Source organism: Mandrillus leucophaeus, unplaced genomic scaffold (assembly GCF_000951045.1).
Source record: "Mandrillus leucophaeus isolate KB7577 unplaced genomic scaffold, Mleu.le_1.0 Scaffold276, whole genome shotgun sequence".
In the NCBI taxonomy this organism is placed as follows: domain Eukaryota; kingdom Metazoa; phylum Chordata; class Mammalia; order Primates; family Cercopithecidae; genus Mandrillus; species Mandrillus leucophaeus.
In genome coordinates this window covers 770241-793252 of record NW_012102876.1, presented here as the reverse complement: position 1 = coordinate 793252, position 23012 = coordinate 770241, and the positions used below count along the sequence as shown (strand labels likewise).

Genomic DNA, 23012 nt, shown 5'->3' with positions numbered 1-23012 from the left:
TAACTCTCTTAGAAATTACTTACTGAGTCCATAGGCTATTCCTTCTGGAGGGAAGAGGAGGGAGTGCCCCTCTAAACACTCTAAACCAGGGCTATCTGTAATTTTTTCACTGTTACCAATGAAGTTTCTGACAGTGATATGTGAATATGAAAAATTGTTTCTTTACAATTAGAGTTACCCACTGTGTTTCCCAGATTATGGATCCATGATCCAACTTACTAAAGAATCCCCCTAAAAGTCTCTGCGTCTTCTAAATTGTATATATTGTTAAGTCAGTGGTAATCAATACAATTATACAATCAATCCATAATTTCAAAGATTTCTGGGGATCTCATGTTTTCAGAAGTTTTGTGGACCAAAGGAAAATCTTTCAGAGTTTCTGCAAACCTTCAATATGACCCAGGAAAAGGAGCATTTCATCTAATTTACAGATCAAGAACAAAGGGAGCATGCTATTTCTTAAGGCTAATTTTTATTTTTATTTTTTGAGACAGAGTTTCACTTTTGTCACCCAGGCTGGAGTGTAATGGCACCGTCTTGACTCACTGCAACCTCCGCCTCCCAGGTTCAAGCAAATCTCCTGTCAAGGCTAATTTTTAGATGAATTACTTCATTTGTGGTCCCTTCTACTATTTCAGATAGTTATTAACACTTTCAGCCAGTGATTTAGAAATATTGGTGCCATTGAGATAAAGGGAGAAGGAATAAAACAATGCAATGGAGAGGTAGAAAAATGGCACACAGGAACTGGCATAATAATCTCCAACAATGTTTTAGAAACCAAGTTCTGGACAGAAATCTTGAGTTCCAAGACACAACTCTGCAACTAATTATCTGACAAGCAAGGTAGAGATATGTGACCTTTCTATCTTAGTTTCCTTAACCGTAAAATACAGAAGATTAAATGCTGGCCTGAGACCTGTCCAGTGTTAACATTCTATGGAATGAATAGTAGTTTATGTGTCTTTATTATTACCATGATCATCCCAAAATTTGTTTTAACTCTCAGCACTATTCAACTCCTAGAGAAACAAAATAAAGTCCTTTAAAAAATTATTCAGTAGCTTCCACAGTGACATTTATTATTTTTCCCAGCTAAATTGTTGTCTTGATATAATGATAATTAATAGAAATGCTGAGATGGGAAAAGTGAACTCCCACTTTTTAGAAGTCAAACAAGCATATAGACTATGAATCACACTGAAGTTCCTTCAATCAAAGCTGGATTGTTATCACATTTTTAAGTAAATAATTGATGGGAAGTCATATCATAACCTGAAACTGCAATTTCTAGGTTAACCTGAAGACAATATTTTTAATAATGTATGCTACCAGTAAAATTTATTGGTACATTTTTCTCCCCAGAACATCATTGATATTTTTTTTGCTGTAATAAATTAGCATTCCTGTCATTAGACACAAATAATAACTTCAAGAACCAGTGAAAACAAAAAATGAGGTGTAGCATGAACAGGATTTTACAATTAATCAAGGGAGTCATTTTGACACCTCATTTTTATAAAGAAGCAAAACTAAAAACTTACAAGTGCCTGCTATTTATCCACATACTATATATTCATAAATAGTGAGCTATGTACTTTTCTAACACAAATTTTTCTATTCAGCAAATAGTCTTTGAGCACCTATTATATGATGGGCACTCTAATAGGCCCTGTGGATATACTGTAGATTTTCAAAGAAAGTCAGGAAAACTAGTGAAGTGTGAAATCTTGTCCATCACCCAGAAAGTACAATATAATTTTTTTTGTATAAAACGCAATGCAATAATTACTTTTCTCAATAATGTTGAACTAGACTAAGGTAAAAAATATAATAATGAAATATATTCAAGTGCTTAACTATTTAAAACATTCAGACTTTAAGGGAACTATCACATCTCTAGCCACAGAAGTATGGGCAAAGCATTTTAAATATTCCTTCTTTCCTACAGCATATATTATGTTTTATTTCATATTCAAATTTCAAGAATATTAATACATGGTAATTTATTTCATTTTGCTTTTGAAGTTTAAGCAGTAGCATCTTATTTGGGAGGAGGGAAGTTAGAGACTAAAGTGAGAGGGATGAATATGTTTATACTGAACTCCATCCTGAAGGCATTTTTTATTGCTCACAATAATAGTCAGTTGGGTAATGTTGAGGGTTTCAGCTGGGCTCAATTATGTGATTGCAATTAGCTGTGGGTTGGGAAGGCAATTTTGTTGATCTGCATTGCATGCTCTCACATGTTTGAGGTCAACTGGTCTAAGATGCACTCATTTGGAAAACCTGGGTGCTCTCATACTCCACAGAGTGATGATAGGGTTCCAACACAAACTAGGAAGAAAGTTCTCACGTCAACCAAGCGCTATTGGTCAAAGTAGTCAGAAGGCCAGTGCTACATGAAAGTAAAAGGGAATTATCGAGTCAAAAGCAAATGATGTGAATACAGAGGAACCACTAGTGGAAGTCATCAATGCAATCTGCCACACTGCTAAACAAGCAAGCACCATCAATCCTTTGTCATCATGGACACATGTACCAAGGTTTGCAAAAGTACTAAGGCGAAGGACCCTTTACATTTCCTTAGTGCAGAGAAAGTGATTTTACCTTTGTTCTGAGTCATCACATATTCCTTTCCTCTTCTAAGCTGAAGAGCTAGTTTGATCTACTCTTTAAAAATACTTTCTTTTTTTTCTTCTTCTGCTTTATACTATGAATCTCTTTGCCTAGAAGTTCTAGGCATAATTTCTGCATAATAAAACAAATAAATACCCAGTCACATGGCCTACTAAAGCCATAAATCACAGGAAATAGCAAGTGTAAGAGATTAACATTGAAACTGAAACCGAGTTTTCCTTGTACACTCCTCTGGAATTCTGTGATGATATACACTTTCTTGAAGAAATATCTTGTAGTACCTGTGACACAGTATGGTTAGGTTTAAGTATAAAATACATAGGCAATTAGGAGAAAAAAACGTTTTTTGAAAATAGGACCATATCTTTTCATAGACCTTAATGGTTCATGTGAAAGCATTTGGAAATTTCCATACTCTTCAAGAAAGAGAATATTAATGGAACAAAGGAGAATAATTATAAGAACATGAAGATAAATTATCAGGTACTGGGATTAATTCTCCTAATGCTAGAGAAAATCACCTCAACCCAGTGAGAGAAAGAGACTGGATGATAACTGACACTATCATTTCATGGAAGATCCCACCAAGACTTTCTGAAAAACCAAGTGGCAAAAAAAAACAAGCATGGCCTTGGAGAGTTCCCACAGTACCCAACAAAGCTGTATCCTGTTTGAGTCTCATTTTTCTGATCCTGGAGGTGAGTTTCACCTTGTGAAAATTCCTACCATGCCATTCTTATACTGATAAATCATAAGCCTTAACGCTACATCACCTCATTATCCACATACTTGCTTGGGATAAAAGCAAGATAAATATTTCTTGACACAACCACATAAACAGTAAGCAAAGCAGAACTTCTTCCAACCTTTGAATGTCCAATTCCAAGGTCTGTTCTCTCCTGAATCCTGGTGGTACAACCTAAATATTTTGCCTTAATTTGGCATTGCAATTTCTATTGTCTTTTGTTTGCCCACAAATAGAATGTTTTCATGTGATAGTTATATTTCAGTAGGTAAATTATGTATTTAATATAGAGCTTAAAGTGTATGTATATAAAAATTATGCATAACATATTCCACCTCATTTCTTAACTTAGATTTCTTCTCAGAAGCAGCAACTCTTAGTAGTTTTGCTCTTCTCTGAGAACAATTCTATGAATATCCAATCAATTTGTTTGCATAAGAAACCCTTTTAGAAAAAATAAAATGTAATATATACAGAAATGCACCTTGTTTTTTTCACCTAAGATGATCTTGGAAATTGTAATCATTACCTAATAGAGTATCTCATTTATTTATTAGCTATGTGATAATGCATTGTTTGAATGCATCATAACTTATTTTAGTAGGTTATTAGATTGCTATTGGGGTAAATTCAGGATAAAACAACAGTTTAACTAGTAAAAGTCAAGGGTCATGACTAAGAGTTTCCCTTGGAGCACAACTGAATTAGCATTTGCCACACCGTGACCAAACCCTGCTTTTCTGAAGCTAGAAGGGAGTCCCTAATAAAATGTATGATTTATTTGAGGCAAACCAAAACATACCTTTATAATTGGCCCTTTCAAACATTTTTACTTTCTCACCTATTCATATTTTCTTATGCTGTTCACTGAAAGCCATCCCTGCTAATTTTCACCAATTGTCAGTATTATTCTTGTTAAATTTCAACTGTCAAATTCCATTTCCTTCTGTAAGATTCCCACCATGACCCCATAACCACCGAGCGGGAGGTGATTTTTTTCCCCATCAATTTCCTTTAGATTCAGATTTGTAACATTGTGTCATCTTGAATTATGATTATATAAGTATTTGTGCATACTTACATTTGCCAGATTGAAATCCCATTGAAGTCTGTGATATACGAAACAAAGGGCTATCCTTCACAGGCCTGTCTTGCATATATATTTGTGCATAATATGTGTTGCATAAATATATTCCTAACCTCTGAAGTGGAGTTAGTAACTTAATTCCACATTTTACTGGACTGAAATGTTTGGACTATATTGATATGTTAATGCAGAATTTTAAAAATCTCAACAAATACAATAATTCGATGATTTATAAAAAGTATTTCGTATCTTCTTCAGTACTCTATAGTGTTAATATATACATTTTGTTATTCTAGAAGAAGAGCTGCATAACAAGTAAGTCTCCCCGTTTGGGTCACAAACTCTGGAGGTCAAAACAAATTTTTTCCAAACAGCCTTGGTCAAGAACTAACAAATAATGTATACAAATGATTTTTAAAACACCATAAAAAGCAAAGGGCTACTTATTATTCACTGTTATAAAGCATCAGTCAGATTTTTCTTTCCTCACTATTATTGGAGCATCAAGAAGCAATACATTTTAAAGCAAACATGTTGAATTATTTAAAATTATACTTCTCAAATATGTTCTACACAAAGATAAAATTAATTTATCTCCATTTTGGATTTGACCATGAATTCTTCTGAAAAAATAGCTGTAAGACTAAACTTTTTGGTAATTCTCTATAACAACATACCTAGGTTAGAGCTGGCTACTACCTTCAGTGCAATGTATATTTATGTGTACCTTGCTTTAACTATTAGAAACAATAGGCACCTAGAACAATCTTGAAATGACAAAAATATGAGATGTACAATGAAGATATAGAGACTTAAAAACCTCTAGTAATGACTATAGAAAGATCATTATATCAGAAGTATAATACAGCATCAGTATAGCAGAAGGAAATAATGTAATTCACAATTAAAACAAAATTATATTTAACCAAATATCGGCCACATACACCCTCTTGTAGTTTAAGTCTATGTCTCTCTAGATATATGTCATCCAGTCTGTTCTTATAGTACTGTTATAACTGGGACAATTCAAAATATCCAAAATAATTAGGAATAGTTTAGTCTTCCCAAACTTGAAATTTTAACCGTTGAGTGTATAATAATAGATACTCGATGTATGCAAAGAAAACTTACCTTCTGTGTGCACAGCTGATACATAGGTCCAGTTGTACCTCTTCACTATGTCCACCATGGCCCTTGCCTGTTGAGCATCTGAAGGCACAACTCTCATGAAATATTTGAACAGAGTCTTGTCACTCAGATCCATGCTGGTTGCCGAATAAGCAATCTGAGGTATGTTGAAAAGCTGGAGCAAGTTCTGGACCTGAATGGCTACAGAACTGGAGCCAGGCCCAATGACCCCTACTATGGGCTTCTTGGAGCGGAAGGAAGAGGAGGAACCATCTACACAGCGTACCAAGCCCTCTTCCTCTTCTGAAGAAATGAGGGAATCTCTTATGAACTCAATGCTCTGCTCTAGGGCCACAGCCGAATGCCAGCAGGAATCCCTTATCTCACAGCCCAGTGTGATGTTGGGCAAGAGCGTAGGGTCTGAATTGATCCTTTCCAGGGTATGTAGCATGGCCTCCACTCTCTGAATGCCATACTGTTCACGGACCGCCCCACACTTCCTCTCATGAACTTTGTCCACAGTAGGCTGGTGATGAACAGAAAAGAGAGCTCCAATAATGATGTCACCTGGCATGTGAGCCACCACCCTCCTCTCACTGGACTGTGCACTCCCACGGACATCTTCTTTCAAAAGTAAGACTGACAGGATCAACAGAAGGACCATTTTAGGGAAGGAGTTCAAGCTAATAAAGATAGCATGGTGGGGAAAATTCAGGAGTGTTCTGATAGATATGAACAAGCGATGTCCTATGTTGAGTCGCAAATCAAGAAATTAGCCAACAATTCACATATATTCTCTATAGGACCATTGTGTCCCCATGTACCATTCAGTTAGATGATCCATGTGGTCACGATCTTCTAAACCTGAAAAAAAAATAATAACATGGGTCTTTAACAAACATAAGTGCAACTAGTTTGAGGAAGTTCTATAATACATGTTAGCAGAAAAAACATTTTGATGATGCAGATAACAAAGAAAAAATAATTCAAAAATGTTTCTGACTTTCCTTTGTCTGCTTCCTTTATGATTTGATGAAGTAGCTGATGTAGCTTCTTGACCCTGCCTTGCTTAGAGTAATAGTCTTTATTTGTTCACCTGCAATACACAAAACCAAACCTTGTGTGTCGCAGTCAGAACTGTACTGTACTCTCAGGCAGAGATGACAGAGCATCCTAGAAGCAAAACTACACCAGGAACAGAAAACTTCAAGAAGTATGCACCCCAAAATATTAAACATTGGTGATCTCTCGGTAATGAAAGTGTGGCTAACTGTTGTTAAATTTTCATTATGCTTTCTTTTCTTTTGAAATATTTAGCATTGAGCATGTAATTAATTATGCAATTACAAAAATAAAATTATCTTTTCAAAAATACCCCACATAATCTCTCTCCAAATGCAATGTCAAACAAGTTGAATAATCTTCCCAGGAATAAATAAGTATTGTGTCTAATTATTGTGAAAGATATAACAAAAACAAATGAAGAAAGGTGGATGTTTCATGTTAAACAAACTGTAGAAGAGAAAGGAAAAGGTTTGGAAATTATAGAGTACAATGTCCCCCAAATAGGCAGCAAGGAAGTGTCAAATTAGCACCAATTTTTAGAGAAAATAATATTCACATTTCAATCCCTGTTCTTCTATTAAGAAGTATTAGTAAACTGTTTAACCTCTCGGGACCAGAATTTGCTCACCTGAAAAATGGGGATACTATGTGCTAGGCTGTCCCCTATGTGAATCAATACAAGATATCAACTAAATAAATGCTTTATAAATTAAACAGGGTATATATATATTTTTTTTTTCAAAACGACATCTTTTTGTTATTAAATTTTCAAGGGCATTCTGTGGCTAGGTCGTGAGGACAGAAAATTCTCTGGCAACCTACTTGGTCCTCCAGAGAGACTTCAAAGTAATTACAGAGTCTTGTAATAAAATTCACAGTAATCAGTCCTCTAGCCCTGATCCAGAAAAAGATTCCACATCACTAAGGCTCAAAAGTCTAAAAGGATGTATGTTTGGAACTATTCTGCCAGGTAGAAATTTAGTATAGCTGTGAATGTCATCATCTATTTCAATTTAAATTCCTGGGAAGAAAGAAATTTTGTCCCAAATTTTCTATGGCAAATTCTAGCATAATTTGTAAAAGATAACTGACAAATTAGTGATTTGATAACTTAGGGGAATTGTGTAAGAGACTTATTTTGTTATCAACTTTGCCAGCCAAGGATCTCAAATTATTTTAAAGTGACTATCTTTTTAATCACCGACTTTCAAAAACAGGTGATGTTTCTTCAGGAATGTATGCAAATATCGCACTTTTACAAGAATACTAATGGTTTCAAAGGTCGTCAAATCTACAAAAATTTAAGACCAGACACAAAACAAACATAACTTGAATCATATTTCTAATCCCTCCTACCAGCATTTTCACTATTTCCTTCTACTGTTTCCTATGGCAACAGAGAAAGGCTTCCTCTGTACAGCGACAAAAGCTTAAATTTTTAATATTTCATCAAATAATCAGATGTTGCAGAATAACTAGACATTTGGGAATATATAGAAAAAAATAGTTTTGGTACAAAAGTTGGCATTGTAGACACGGAGGAACAAATGAAGACTAATGTTAGTTTTGTCATTGGCAAATCATTTGAATACTACCAAATCTTTCTTTCACTTTCCTTAGACCCAAAATCTAAAATAATTATTCTCACGGTCATGTGAATTCTACTATAGACAAAAAGAAAAATCTGAAGTTAAAGAAAGCACAATTTCTGATTAAATCAGAATATTAGTGAGTGAACCAATAACAAAACAGGACTCATTTTTTATGTGAAAACATAAAAGTGATATGAAAGACCTAGTGTCCCGTCAGCTCATGTAGCTGAAATATCAATCCCATGCATTTTATTCATTTAAGTTGTTTTATGAAACCCCTACATATTGAGATACAGTATATATATTAAAACACTAAAATATTGCCTTTTGAAGTTATGTGAAATTTGTTACTTATTTCATTTAACAAAAAATTATTAACTATTTAGTGAAAGAGAGTAATGTAAAAAAGAAGTGTAATAATATTCATTGGTAAGTATCATTATTATCTTTCTTTGAGCACCTAACATGCCTCATCTATTCATTAACTCATTTAACAAATATTTATAGTATGTATATGCTATTATTCTGTCCTGGGAATTGAATATTCAAGAGTAAGCAAAATATACAAGCGCCCTATACTTGTGGGCCTTACATATTGGTATTCTAAAGGGTAACTTTAGCTGAAACCTGATGAATACAAAGAAAAGTAAAGATCAAATGGTATTTCTGTCTTTAGGTCTTTGGGGAATCACCACACTGTCTTCCACAATGATAGAACTAATTTATACTCCCACCGCAGAAATACTATTCAACCCTGCAATCTCATTACTGGGTGTATACCCGAAGGAATATAAATCATTCTATTATAAAGACACATGCACACATATGTTCATTGCAACACTATTCACAATAGCAAAAACATAAAATCAATCTAAATGCCCATCAGTGATAGACTGGATAAAGAAAACGTGGTACATATACACCATGGAACACTATACTGCCATAAAAAATGAGATCATGTTTTCTGCATGGACATGGATGGAGCTGGAGGCCATTAACCTCAGCAAATTAACACAGGGACAGAAAACCAAATACTGCATGTTCTCACACATAAGTCAGAACTGAATGATGAGAACACATGTACACATAGTGGGGAACAACATACTCTGGGGCCTACTGGAGGGTGGGAGGAGAGAGAGGATCAGGAAAAATAACTGGTGGATACTTGACTTCACAACTGGGTGACGAAATAATATGTACAACAAATCCCTATGACACAAGTTTATCTATGTAACAAACCTGCACATGTACCCCTGAACTTAAAATTAAAGTTAACAAAAGAAAAGATAGTCCCAGCTACTCAGGAACCTGAGGCAGGAGAAAGGTGTGAACCTGGGAGGCGGAGCTTGCAGTGAGCAGAGATCACGCCACTACACTCCAGCCTAGGTGGCAGAGCAAGACTCCATCTCCAAGAAAAAAGAAAAAGAGACAGAAGAATGAAAAAAAGCCAGTCATGTAAAATGCATGACTAGAACATGAAGAACATGGGAGGGATGGTGATACGAGGTGAAGATGGAAAGACAATAAAGGTCCAGGCCATGTAAGATGTTGTAGGCTCTTACAAAAATTTTTTATGTTGGCCAGGCATGGTAGCTCATGCCTGTAATCCCAGCACATTGGGAGGCCGAGGCTGGCAGTTCACTTGAGGTCAGGAGTTCAAGACCAGCCTGACAAACATGGTGAAACCCCGTCTCTACCAAAAATAGAAAAATTAGCTGGATGTGGTGGTAAGCACCTGTAATCCCAGCTACTTGGGAGGCTGAGGCGGGAGAATCGCTTGAACCCGAGAGGAGGAGGCTGCAGTGAGCCAAGATGGTGCCACTGCATTCCAGCCTGGGTGAGAGAGTGAGACTCCGTCTCAAGAAAAAAAAAAGTAATAATAATGTTACGTACAACAGAAAGTCATTGAGGAGATTTAAGCAAATGACTGGCACAATTTAGTCTTAGAAAGGGTTATTCTGGCTGCTCATTTTTCTGGATAATCAATTGAAGAAATCTTATAAGGAAAGCTGTAATAATCTAGCAAGAAATGATGGTGACTTCTCTATGACTGGTGACAGTAGATATGAAGAGAAGTGGTCACAGTCAGACATATTTTCCAAGTTGAATCAACAGTACTTGCTGATGGACTAGATGTGAGTAGTAAGGTAGAGAGAGGAATCAGGGTCTACTCCGAGGCTTCCAGTTTGAGAGCCTAGTGCATTTTGACAGCATTAGTAGAGATGGGATAGACTAGTACATAAACAGGTGAGGGGCAGAAGAAAATTAATGATCTTTTGAAAATGCAAAATTTTAGATGCTTTGGAGGTATCCAAGTAAAGATGTCAAACAGGAAAGTGAATATGTAAGGTTGGACTCAGGGGAGAGTTTTGGTTTAGAGATGTAAATTGAGGGTCATCAATATACAAAATATTTAGAATGCATGAAATCACCTGGAGAGGAAGTATAAATATTGCAAAGGTAGAGCTAAAAAGTAAGCTCTGCTGAGGGGCCAGGTTTGGGAAAAGCCAGCTATGAAAAGGAGGCAACCCAAAAAGAAGGTAAAGTGAGAGTATGTGATGTCATAGAGGCCAAAAGAGAATGTTTTAGGTACTTTATTTTTAAAGACACATAAAAGGCTTACATATTTCAGAGAAAAAAATGTATCTGATTCACATGGAAGATACTATATTCCATGTACACGCTATATACCCTGAAGATTTCTGACACAATGGCTATGTCTTTGAGAGTGTCTGTAAGTGTGGCAAATGTATACCAATAATCCTTACAATAACCCTAAAATGTAGGTACAGGCTGAAAACCCCTACATAAAATGCTTAGGACCAATATTCAGATTTCAGAATCTTTCAGATTTTAGAATAGTTACATTATACTTACTTACTGCTTGAGCGTTTTCCAAATCCTAAAATCTGAAACTGGAAATATTCCAATAAGAATTTCCTTTGAGTGTCACACGGGTACTCAAAAATCCAGCAATTTTGAAGCATTTCAGATTTTCAATTTTTGAATTTGGGATGTTTGAACTGAATTATTACCTTCGTTTTACAAATGATGTAATGGGTTTTGATAAGTTAAAAACTAGCTGAACACTTAGAAAATAATGGAGCTGGAATTTATGCCTATGCCTGTTGATTTATAACAAATTGTTTTAACTATTCCTTGCTGCTTCACAGCCCCTTCCTACCAAAAAAAAAATATAAGATATTACCAATGTCCATGAAAATGAGAAGGGCCACCCAGACACAATTTGAACATCCCAGAGATATAGAATCTTACAGGAGTTGCCTTTCAAACTATACAGTAAAGAGCATTCCAGGGAAAAGATGATTCAGCACATAGAAACACAGAAGGTGCAGTGTATAGGTTATCTAGTACAAGTATATTTACATTGCCCTGATATCCATCCCAAATTACAGCTCATCAGATTATAAAGCAATTACTGCTTTATACTGCAATTACTGCAGTAATTGCTTTATAATCTGATGAGGCACATAATAGCTATGAACTTAGATACCTGGAATATACTTAAAAAAATTATGACATAGAAATGCGAAAGAACTGTGCTATTACTCAGATTTTATAAGGCTAAATAGAAAGTCATCTTATGTGCAATCAAAATGCAAGAAATTCATGGAGTATAAATTCCAAATAGACCTGAAAGGAATACATCAAATCTATCAGCATTACTCATATGTTTCCTATAAATGTTTATTGAGTAACTATTCTGTACCAACACCCTTCTATGCCCCAGGGACCCAGTTATGGACAAAATAGATATAAATTCAAATCATTATGGAGCCTATACTCTAAGGGATTTTGCCAGACAACAAACAAAATAAATATGTAAAATATTGTGTGCTACACGGTGGCGAGTGTTTAAAAAGCAAAAAACAAAATGCAGTGAAGCAGTATAGAAAGTGCCAGAGATATATGAAATTTTGAGTAATGTGGCCAAAGAAGCATAAACTGAAAAAATAACATTTGAGTAAATAGCCAAAAGAATTAAATGAATGAGTCATGCAGATCTCTAGAAAAACAACATTCCAGTTAAAGGATAAAACAAATACAAAGCCTCTAAGACAGACTTACGTTTAGTGTGCTGAGGAGTAGCAAACAGGCTCGTGTGGCTGTAGAAAAGTTAAAATGCAGAGAAAGGAAGACATGGAAAACAAGAGATAATGTGGTGATGTTGAGCCTATTTGGACTTTAAAAGACTTTGGCTTTAACATTTCATGAGAACGTTTTCCTGGGAGGATTCTAACAGAGGAGAAACACATTCTGCCTAAAATTTTAACAAGAATAAGGGCACAAAAGCAGAAAACGAGTAGCAATTAGGAAATTTGCACTAACTTAGGTGAGAGAGATGACAGTGGTTGGATTGAAGATATGGTAAGTGCAAGTCATACTAACTGTAAAATAAGTTTTGTATGCACATTTTACAGAGAAAGGAACTGAGGCTCAAAGAGGTACAGAGGCTTGGCCAGGATTCCCAAGCAAGTGAGTAGTAGCAGAGTCAGGAGTCACATTTAGAACATTTATTGAATTTTATCAGTTTCATGGCATTCAATTACATGTGTGTACCAATATTTAATTATTTCTTATTGTTAGATATTAAGGTTATTTATAGATTTGTCTTAATATCATAATGTTGCATTTTACTTGCTTTTGAAAGTATTTTTGTAGCACAATTATCTAAAGATGGTATTTCTGGCATTAACGTTTCTCATAGTTTACAATTGATGAATGTAGAGTATAAAAGATGATATCAAATTCACTCCCAGATCTGTCTCATTAACATAATCAATTCTGAGAACTATCCAATATTCTTTCTGTGAGGACCTACGCTCTCCTGCTTCTAAATAAGTTCCTGGGTAAGGACATTTCTCTCTGTGGTGAGATTTCTCCTGTGCAATCTCACCACAAGATTCATTCATTATTTTAACATGTGCCTAGCAAAAGAAAAGACAAAGAAAAATACCATAATACTTTATTTCCAATGTAAAGACCCTTTTTTCATACTTGATCTCACATCTACCTAAAAATGATACTTCTAGAAATATCTAATAACCCCTATTTCTTATATTAGGAAATAAAGTCTCAAAGAAAAATTATTTTCTTTAGTTTATAGCTTTTAGATGGTAGGGATAATATGTCAGTAGAAATAAAGAGGCAGGTTTATGCTATAGATAATGGGGAGGCATTAATTCTTGTAATGATAAAAAAGCTTTTAAAATGTTATGACCTACAATCTAATAATATGGTGACATTTAATTCACTAAAAGGTGGGTAAATGTATTAATAGTTTGATTATATAGTATATTAGCTCAAGAACTTATTTTCAGAAGTATGCTTTATTGAGTGTTATTTTTCTGGGTCCTTAGCATAGTAAATTAATTACTAGCACATTATAGAAAACAATAGACATATTTTAAATACATATAAAAGTATTTTGCATCAGGTAACCACACACTCTCATGTTATATCCTAAATGAATACAAAAAAGAGATATTGATAGGTAGACTTTGCCATAAATTGCAATCTACACTCTAATCAGATTCACAGCTCACATTGTCCTTTATTTTCAACAATCTTCTAAAATACTGACCATCTTTCTGGCACAGATGTCTCTTATATAACTTAATCTCCACACAAGCAAATCACACAGCTCAGGATTCAACACTAAAATGATTTCTTCTGCCTGTTCAGTGGCCTCATCACAAACAGTCAGGGGTGTCAATATTGCAAATGCCATCAACGCATCTGATACATTTTTCTGAAAATAAGTGCATACCATAGATAAGAGATATTCTGAGGTGCAATGATACAGAGAACCCTGTAGTCTAAGCAAAGTTCTATTGTCATTACTATCTCAATCACACATTTGTGACCTTGTAAACAAGAAAATGCAGCATCCACTGTTTAGCCCCACAAAGCATAGGCCACATTTTAACTGAAACCCCCTCAACAAAAAAAAAAAGGGCCATAAAACACTATTGTACAAAGATGAAATCTGTAATTTTATCCATTAATTAAAAAGTTCTGGCAGTAGAAAAAAACTCACTAAATCACTGTAAATCATTTAAACAAGTGGTTTAGTAGTCTATGAAGACCTGGAACAGCCTTCTGCAGCAAAGCAATAAAAATGATGCAATCCACAGTTAACTAGTGTCAATTTAATTATAAAGCAGGGATTTTACACTTTTACCCATCCTGTAGCCTTCAGCTGATTTCTCGTTATTAAGGGTATACCTCTGAAGACTGTAAAGCATTATTCTATATATTACCTATCATCAAATGCTTGAGACTGTGGTTTTACCTTTCTATAACTTGATCTCCACATGTATTAATAGATAATATTTATCAAGTGCCTTCTTTCTGCTAAATAATGTATAATAATTATTTGATGTAAGTCTCACAAAAACCCTGTAAGGTAGGTATATTTAATACCTATGTTACTGCCTCTAGAAATTGAAGTTTAGAGGTCAAGAATCTTATCCAAAGTATCAAACCTATAATAAATGGCAGAATCAGGACATGAATCCAACTACATTTGGCTCTAAAGCCCATACTTATAAACAAATCATGAGATCTCCCCCAAAAAACAAATGAATTGATTATTCAAACCTTATGCATTGGTTGCAAAGCATTTTGGAGATCCTGCTTTCCATTAAATTCTTATGTAATGTCCACAAATTCATCAGAAAGCATACAAACAAATCAAGTAAATATTGGAAACTCTGTTTCCTAGCATCATTTAGATAAGAGTTTCTCAACCCGAGCACTATTGACATTTTGGACTGGATAATCTTTTGTTGTGGGTGGATGTTTTTTGTGCACTGTTGGTTGTTTAGCAGCACCCCTGGTTTCTATTCACTAGATGACAATGCCATCCCCTCCCAGCTCTGATAAACAAATATATCCTCAGATATTAGCAAATGTCTCCTGTATGTAAAGTCAGTTCCAGTTGAAAAACACTAATTTACATTAAAGTTATCCTGGCAAGGTTGACGTAATCATGAAAGAAAAGCATAACTAAGAGCCAATCATCAGGACACATCAGTCTTACAAAGCCTCTACCTGAAACTTCCAAATAATGCTAAGGAGAGAAGGTTGAAATAGGCTTCCTTACTCAATGTTTATGTAGTTATTTGTCTGTATTATCTTGTTTAAAAGGTAGAAATTTCAATTTGAGAAAGACAAATTTAAACTGTAAGAGTCAAGGTTTATATTGCCTTACATTAAATATGCATAGTTCTAAGTATCACAAATTACAAGAAATGAATGTGAGGAGAGTATCCTACAATATACTTCCCAAACTCAAAGGCTGCTTTTGATATGAAATGCAAAGTTCATTATAAATTTAACAAGAGAATGATAACTTTATAAAGTAATTTACACATTGATTTTTAAAATTTTACTTATTTTTAAACAAATGATATAATAGTGTATTATTTACTTCTATATCTTTGAATAATTCTACATTACTATGCATTTAGACAAATCATTTTTTAAAAAGTATTTTTATCATTCTTCTGTAAAATATAATGACTGTAAGAAGGTTGCATTATTAAAGTGCTCACTATTATCATTGTGATTACAAGTTTTCATTTTCCTCAGAACATTTATACTCAAAATTTTAAAACCCATGACCTGAACCAGAATTATTATGAACAGCTAATCATTAGAGAGTTTTTCTTGAATCTGATATATTTGCAAGACCAATAAAAATCATATATGCATAAAATATATTTTTGCATATGTCTTTCCTTTACACTTCTTCTACAGTCTGACTAAAAAAGGAGATATTTGAGACAGCAATTATGTATCATTTTGATTTCTGATTATCTTCAAGCATTTGCACATTTTCAAATATTCTTGAATATATGAGAAAAATAAACATTTGCACATTCTCTTGTAGAGGAAGGGCTGCCGACTCAAAATTAGTAGAATTCAAAAAATTGATATATGTGTCTAAGCTGTAGGTCAGTATCATAAGAGTAAAAGTTTGGAAATCAGATGATCCTAGATTTAAATACCTGCTCTGTCACCTTTGTTTGTACCATGGGACATTGGACAAGTTATTTAATCTATTTTAGTATTACATTTTATCATTAAAGTCAAAAAATAAAAATAAAACACAATCCATAGGCTAGTTGAACACTAAATGTAATAACACAGGAAACGCAGAAAACTGGACATCCAAAGGCCTGGGTAGGATTGATAGTTTATGCTCTGTTCACTATGGATCAGACACTTTATTTTTTAATTTTAATTTATTTTTCTCTTTATTTCTTCTAAAAATGTAGGGTACATGTGCAGAACATGCAGGTTTGTTACATACGTCTATGTCTGCCATGGTGGTTTTCTGCACCTATTTTTTTTAAATTTGTGCAATTAATTCATCATATTCACTCGATGCCATATACTGCTATAACCCATCCCCCAGTTTGAAAATAATGAAACTGAGGTACATAAATTTAAGTAACTTGCCTAAGGTCACATAAGTAGTAAGCCACAAAGCTGAGATTCAAACTCAGGCAATTTGAAGCCAGGACCTGTACTTCCAATCATACCACAACTCACTGGCAACCACAATAAAATAATCCCATGATGTTTAGTGTTTAGCCACACCACAGAGTAATGCAGCTCAATACAATGGAAACAGGGTAAGTTTTAGTGCCAAACAAATCAAATCTCTCTCTTTTGCATATATATGTATATATGTTCCCATTATTTCTCTCTTTTTACATATATGGTAAAAGATACATATATACATATACACACACATATATATGAGTGAAATATTTTTTCTTATTTTCAAAATGGGGGATGGGTTATAGCAGTACATGTTACTGAATGAGTATAATTAATTGCACAAATAAAGTGTCTGACCCACAGAGAACATTGCATAAACTACGCACTGTTTTTTGACAATAGAATAAAAAGCTTAGTTTTTATAACAGAAAAGGAAAAACAAATAATGCCTTATATTGTTGATATGATAATTAAATAAAATAACATACCTAGTGCTTAGCATGATGCCTGATGTGCTTAATAAATAGTAGTTATTAGCGCAGGGATGAGTCTGCACCAAGACTTTTGCCTGGTGGCCCTTTTGACAAAAGTTATATATAGTTAAAATATGATTTGGACTGGTAAAATATAGATTTTAATCTCCTTTCTATGGATTTAAAGGAAATGAAAGCAAGCCTATGCCTTAATGCTTTTTAGAAACACATTTTAAACAACTAAGATAAAGGAATAACAAGATATTATCTGATTTACAAATAATTGAAAATTCAAACATCAAAATTGAAGTTTCTTTTCTTGGGTTATATAAATACATCACGCACTAAAAATATTTATTTTCATGTTCCTGTCTTCTTATGTTCTCCTAAGCTTCATTCACTGACTAAAATGACAACTAAATGATGCATCAGGACTAGAATTAATATTTCTCTGAATATGAATATAACACATATTTCTAAACTGCAGAATCTTCCTGCTTTGTAATAATACATCTTCAATATATCCAACCTTGATACAAACCAAATCAGCTTTATCATATAACATATATATATCAACATATATAAAGGTAGTATCTAATATTTTATAAAGTTGGTTCATACATGATCTACCTATAGACATATACATAAAAATACCTCACATGTACATATATATAATATAATAAGTATGTGTAAGTTAAAATATTTGGATATAGCTCTGTCTTCATCCCATGAGGGTAGAAAACCTGGGATAAAATTGGTATACAAAAAAATATTTTTAATGATTAACCTCATCTTACATTTTCTGCTTGTAGTATCACCTACCTTTCATTGACACTTAATTTAGTTTCTCTAACTAAAATTATCACTCTGTAAAAGACAATATAGTAAGACTCCTATAAAATATTAAATGGGTTTTGGAAAGAAATAAGAAAAGTAGAATTATTAAAATGCTTTAGTCACAAAAGTGAGCATCTTTAATGATATAAGTCATTTTATCATGAAACACAACAACATTAATGATCAGAACCCAAACTAAAAATGGTATGTAGTTAATCAAGTATTCCCAAAGTCTGGATAGTTTGTGCTGCTTGGATAAAATAGATATGAGTGAATTTTTCAATTTCCCCGTGGGTGTTTGTCATCATGTCCATAAGGTATACTACAAAGTGATAGTAAAGGTCTGTGTCTACCTATGGAAGTCAAGTGAAAAACTTGGATTATTCAAATACCATCTTCCTCTCCCAAATAATCTCGACATATTCTTTCATAAGTGAACATTGAAGAGTTTGGGCTTTTTGTGAGTGTATAGCCCACAGCCAAAACATTCCCATGTGATAGCACAAACCTCTAGGGGGTGCAATTAAAATATCTAGATTGTATATTTTGTCATGTGGAGTGTAAATGACTAGGGAAAGCTTTTTCTCTTAAGAGAAGCTGATATTTAGGAAGTGCTATGTATATTTTTTTCCTAAGAAAGCTTGAAAGATCTGTCCAGAGTGCTGACGAGGTTTCACGGGGAGAAGGCTGGAAATTGATGGGGTACACACTACTAACCCAATGAGATCAGGATGCAGTATTTTCAAGTCCCAAACCAAGGGCCTTTTTAAATTGAAATAAACATGCATAAAGGACAGAAATAGCCACAATGGATTCTTACATGTGTAATTACATTGACGGAACTGAGAAATTAAAGGAGAAAACTCCCTGCACTCCATAAAGAAAACAGCAAAAAGCACACCTAACAATAGGTAGCATACCTGAACGCTCCATAGCTGACAGTAGAATGTCATGCAACTACGACTTCCACAGAAAACCCCTGCTTATGTCCCACTGGAGGAAGGGCTGCACGTAGTCCTGGTCAATGCACCTTTGGCTGCTTCAAATGGCCAGTGCCCAGCATTAGAGACACAAATTAGCTCTAGCTTTGTCCTGAGAAACTCTGAACAATGAAATACCATGTAGCGAATGGAGAAGGTGAATAGGAGAAGCTGCCTTTTCACTGGTCTGTATCAATTGCTTATTGAAAAGTAAAGTGTTGGAGAACCTATCTGCTTGGTTACTCGATGTTACAGTCCAACTAAGGCAGCATCAAGATTGTGTCTAAATAAGCACAAGCGCTTGTTATCCTTTCCTAAATCTCCCTTCCACACAGCAACTCCTCTGAAGGGAAATGAGGGCAGCTGTAAATTCAAGTACCAGGTGAAAGAGCCTTCCAGGTGGACCTGTCACTTCCCTGGAGAGGTCCTAATGCATGTTAGGCTCGGGTCACCGGCTAGCCTCCACACTCATGGGCCTGCCCTGGGTTTTCTTCCCTAAGTCGCTGTAGCCTGGGCTTCCTCCTTGGCATGCTGATCATGCTCCCGCCGTGGGATAACTAGCAGGCTTTGTGTTCGAGGGGAAAGACAAATCCATGGAAGAGGAAAGAGCGGGAGGGCTCAGGCTGGTTTCAAAGAGAGGCAATATAGCCTGAGTGAAAGAGATGTGCTTTCAGCACCACCCGCTGTCCCCCCTCTTCCTGCAGCAGGCGCCAGGATGCGACCGCTAACCGATCTATTGAAAAGCAATTCTCTGTCCTCTTTCCCTCTCCACCTTTGCTTCTCACAATTCCGAGCCCTCGGGTGGTTTGCGGGAGCACACTCTGCATTCGAAACCACGCGCACCTGGCCTTAGAGAGCGGGAACTCGGATGCGAAGGCATGCAGAATCCCCTTTTCAACCCTTGCAGCTCTTCCCTCCTTCACCCCATTGCTCGCGCCTTTTTCCCCAACAGGTTTAATTAAGGCTGTTCGCAAATGGAGTAGACTTGAATCTTGTCGGCTTTGGCCACCCCCGCTCCACCCGCGTCCCCCTCCCCCAATAAAACTATGAGCTACTCAGCAAGCTTATAGATCCTAAATCCTTCTCTGGCCAGGGAACATTTGGGCACACAGACACTTAGCAAGCTTACCCCCCTGTTGGCTGCGCAGCAAGCAGTGAGACTCGGTCTAGCTAGCCCCCCGAAAAGTTGGGCCACAGGGATCAGCGGGGCAGAGCCGGCCTCTCCAGTCCCCGGCTTCCCCCCCAAGATGATCTCAAGCTCATCCCCTCCGCTCAGCGTGCGCAGAACAGCCGAGCTGAGGGCGGCTTGTGCAGCAATCTCCCCGCTACTGAGAAAGGGGGGAAGGGGGGAAGGGGAGAGAGCGGAGGAGGGAGGGGTGGTAGTTTGTATTTATAGAGAAGAGTTCTTTGCGCAACTTTTTGGTGCCACCAAGTGGCACAGTGAGTTCCTTTAGGAACACAGACTCCTGGGTGAATCTGGATGGGTAGACCAGCTCTGCAAACAGATGCTCACATGGCAAGGGAGTTGGAGGCACTCCCAGGACTTAGTTTTCACATGTTTACCGTCATATCTCAGCACCTGGGATACAGATCCCTAAATTCTAAGAATAAGCCTGTATTGAGTGAGAAAGGGCACCTGTGCCTTCCTCAGACAGGTGGAAGGAGTGTCAAGGACATGGTAAGTCCCAGTTGACTCCCAGGAGTATAGACATGCTTGTCTCAGGAGGAATATCCATTATCTTTTTCTTCCTAACCCCTCTGCCCAGATTACATTGCATTTATGTTTTACTCTAAAACCTTCTTTTTGCTGCCCTGACTACCTAACCTTTAAACTGGATTGGCACTTATTTTCCTTGCCACCAAACCTTCCTCAATGCTAACCTTAAAAATAGCGTATGACTTTAGACTGGATCTGAACATTTCTAAACAGCTCTCAGAACTCCAAGTTCACTGAGCTGCAGGCTGGAGGTCGGATTTTCCTCAGTCATTTCCAGAGACCTCTCAGCATTCATTATCCTGACAGCACAGTCAGGATCTTGCCAACTGCCTTTAGTACTTTGAGGAAGAATCCCCTGAAGCTTCCTTTATCCATATTTTATGAGTGTTCTTACTTCTTAGTATGCAGATCTTCAAACACATACATCAACACTACTGCATGGGACCTTCATGTCCCGAAATGCAGAATATCCTCTACATTGTTCAGTAGAGAAATTGAGTACATGAAGGTTAAGGGGCTTGTTCAAGGTCATGTTTTTCTAGAGATTAGTCCAGGAACTACCTAGGGTAGAAATGAATGAACGCAGTGATGCCAAACCCTATCACCCTGTTCTTGTTCTTTCTACTACCCCACTCAGCCTATTCAGTCATATTCAGCTCCCTTCTCCTCCCTCTATTCATTTATTTCGTTCTTTCATTATCTCTCTCTCTCTCTCTCTCTCTCTGTGTGTGTGTGTGTGTGTGTGTGTGTGTGTGTGTGAGATTATCCTCTGTCAAAGTTCCATACAGGCACGAAGAGTAAACATGTCTTCCCGGCTCCACTGGGAGTATATGAACTTGAGTTTATAGGTCCAGAGTTGCAGGTGTACCATCTTTACATGACCCACAGTTCTAGAAAACCTCTCCCTCCTAGTACTGTAGTCCTTTTAGAAATGGAACACTGACATTTACACCCAATAGGGTCCCTTCTTCTCTGCCTCTTTTTGGGGTGAAGCACCAGCAACTGCTCTTATTAGCTCCCCCAAACACCTAATGGGCTCAAAGATAGAGGAGCCCCTCTCCCTTCCTAAATCCATGCCTTTCGTGCACATGTATCGGTATGACAGACACACACACACACACACACACACACACAGAGAGAGAGAGAGAGAGAGAGAGAGAGAGATCCAAACGTATCCTTTGGCTCGGATCTTTATTTTTTCCTCCTCTGATTTTTTTTTAGTTCGTTTTCTATGGAAACAAGCCCACTTAAATCCCTCACTTATGCAAATAAAAGCAAAATGATCTTCATAAACCTCCCATTGGAGCTATGCCGCGGTAGCCCAGGCTCCTGACTTAAATTTATGTCTGATTCACACAGCACACGTCCTTGCAGGGTGACTTTTCTAAACTTGCAGGACCTCCTAGCGTTCCTGGCTCCACCAGTCCTCCACCTGCCCACCACCTGCCCTCCTGGGTCTTTTAAGCCCCAGCTCCCGCCCCTCTCCTGATCGCTCTCCATCCCTGCACTGGGGGAGGGGCTCCAGCGGTATCCTATATCCGTGGTAACTACAGCTAAGAGAAAGAAAAAGGCGCTGTGCTTACCAGGTGCGCGCCCTGAGCCTTGCGCCCCCAGGCAGCCGCTCCTCGAGGGCTTTCTGCGCTCTCGTAGCGGCCTTGGCTGCAGCTGGAGCGCTAGTGTCGGCGATGGAGGCAGCGGTGACAGCAGGCAGAACGGCTGCGGGGCCCGCGGCGGTGGCGCTCGCTCTCTCGCGCCAGCGCCGGGAGCACGTGCCGCGCTCGGGCAGACGCAGCTGGAAGCGCAGCGCAGGACTGGCTTACACTCCCGCAGCGCGCGGCGGGGGTTGGCAGAACCGCCAAGGCATAGACTCAGTGGGTGAATAAGGGTCTTAAAGCCTCGTCTTTTGGGGGTTCAGGCGAGGGTAGCCTTGGGCTCCCTCTCCTGCTCCTCACATTCCTTCTGAGAGCCATGGGAGGAGGAAAGCTGTGCGGGGGAGGCGTGGGTGGTGTGTCACTCAGAGAGAAGCTGGGGGAGCAGGTAGATAATAAGGTTCTCTTTGACTATGGCACTTAAATCCCTGACAATGATTGGGAGAAGGGGCGTCACTGCTGGAGGGTAGAGAGAGCTAGGAAGTCAGGGAACCCCGTGATGATTCAGAGGTGTGAGTGGTTAGAAAGAACGGCCTCTAATGATGTTACTTATTAATAATACCA

General features: G+C 37.0%; 1 protein-coding gene across 1 annotated transcript in view; it reads right to left on the bottom strand.

Annotated features, from left to right (window-relative positions):
* The window catches only part of GRM5 (glutamate receptor, metabotropic 5), a 610214-nt gene extending 589802 nt beyond the window's left edge, over positions 1 to 20412 (bottom strand). Inside the window, exons 1-2 of the mRNA XM_011984895.1 lie at positions 20212 to 20412; positions 5604 to 6464 (exon numbers count right to left, since the gene is read on the bottom strand). Of these exons, the coding sequence (XP_011840285.1) occupies positions 5604 to 6264 (661 nt within the window). The 5' untranslated portion in view covers positions 6265 to 6464; positions 20212 to 20412. The remainder of the gene's footprint in view (positions 1 to 5603; positions 6465 to 20211) is intronic.
* Between the last annotated feature and the right edge of the window lie 2600 nt (positions 20413 to 23012).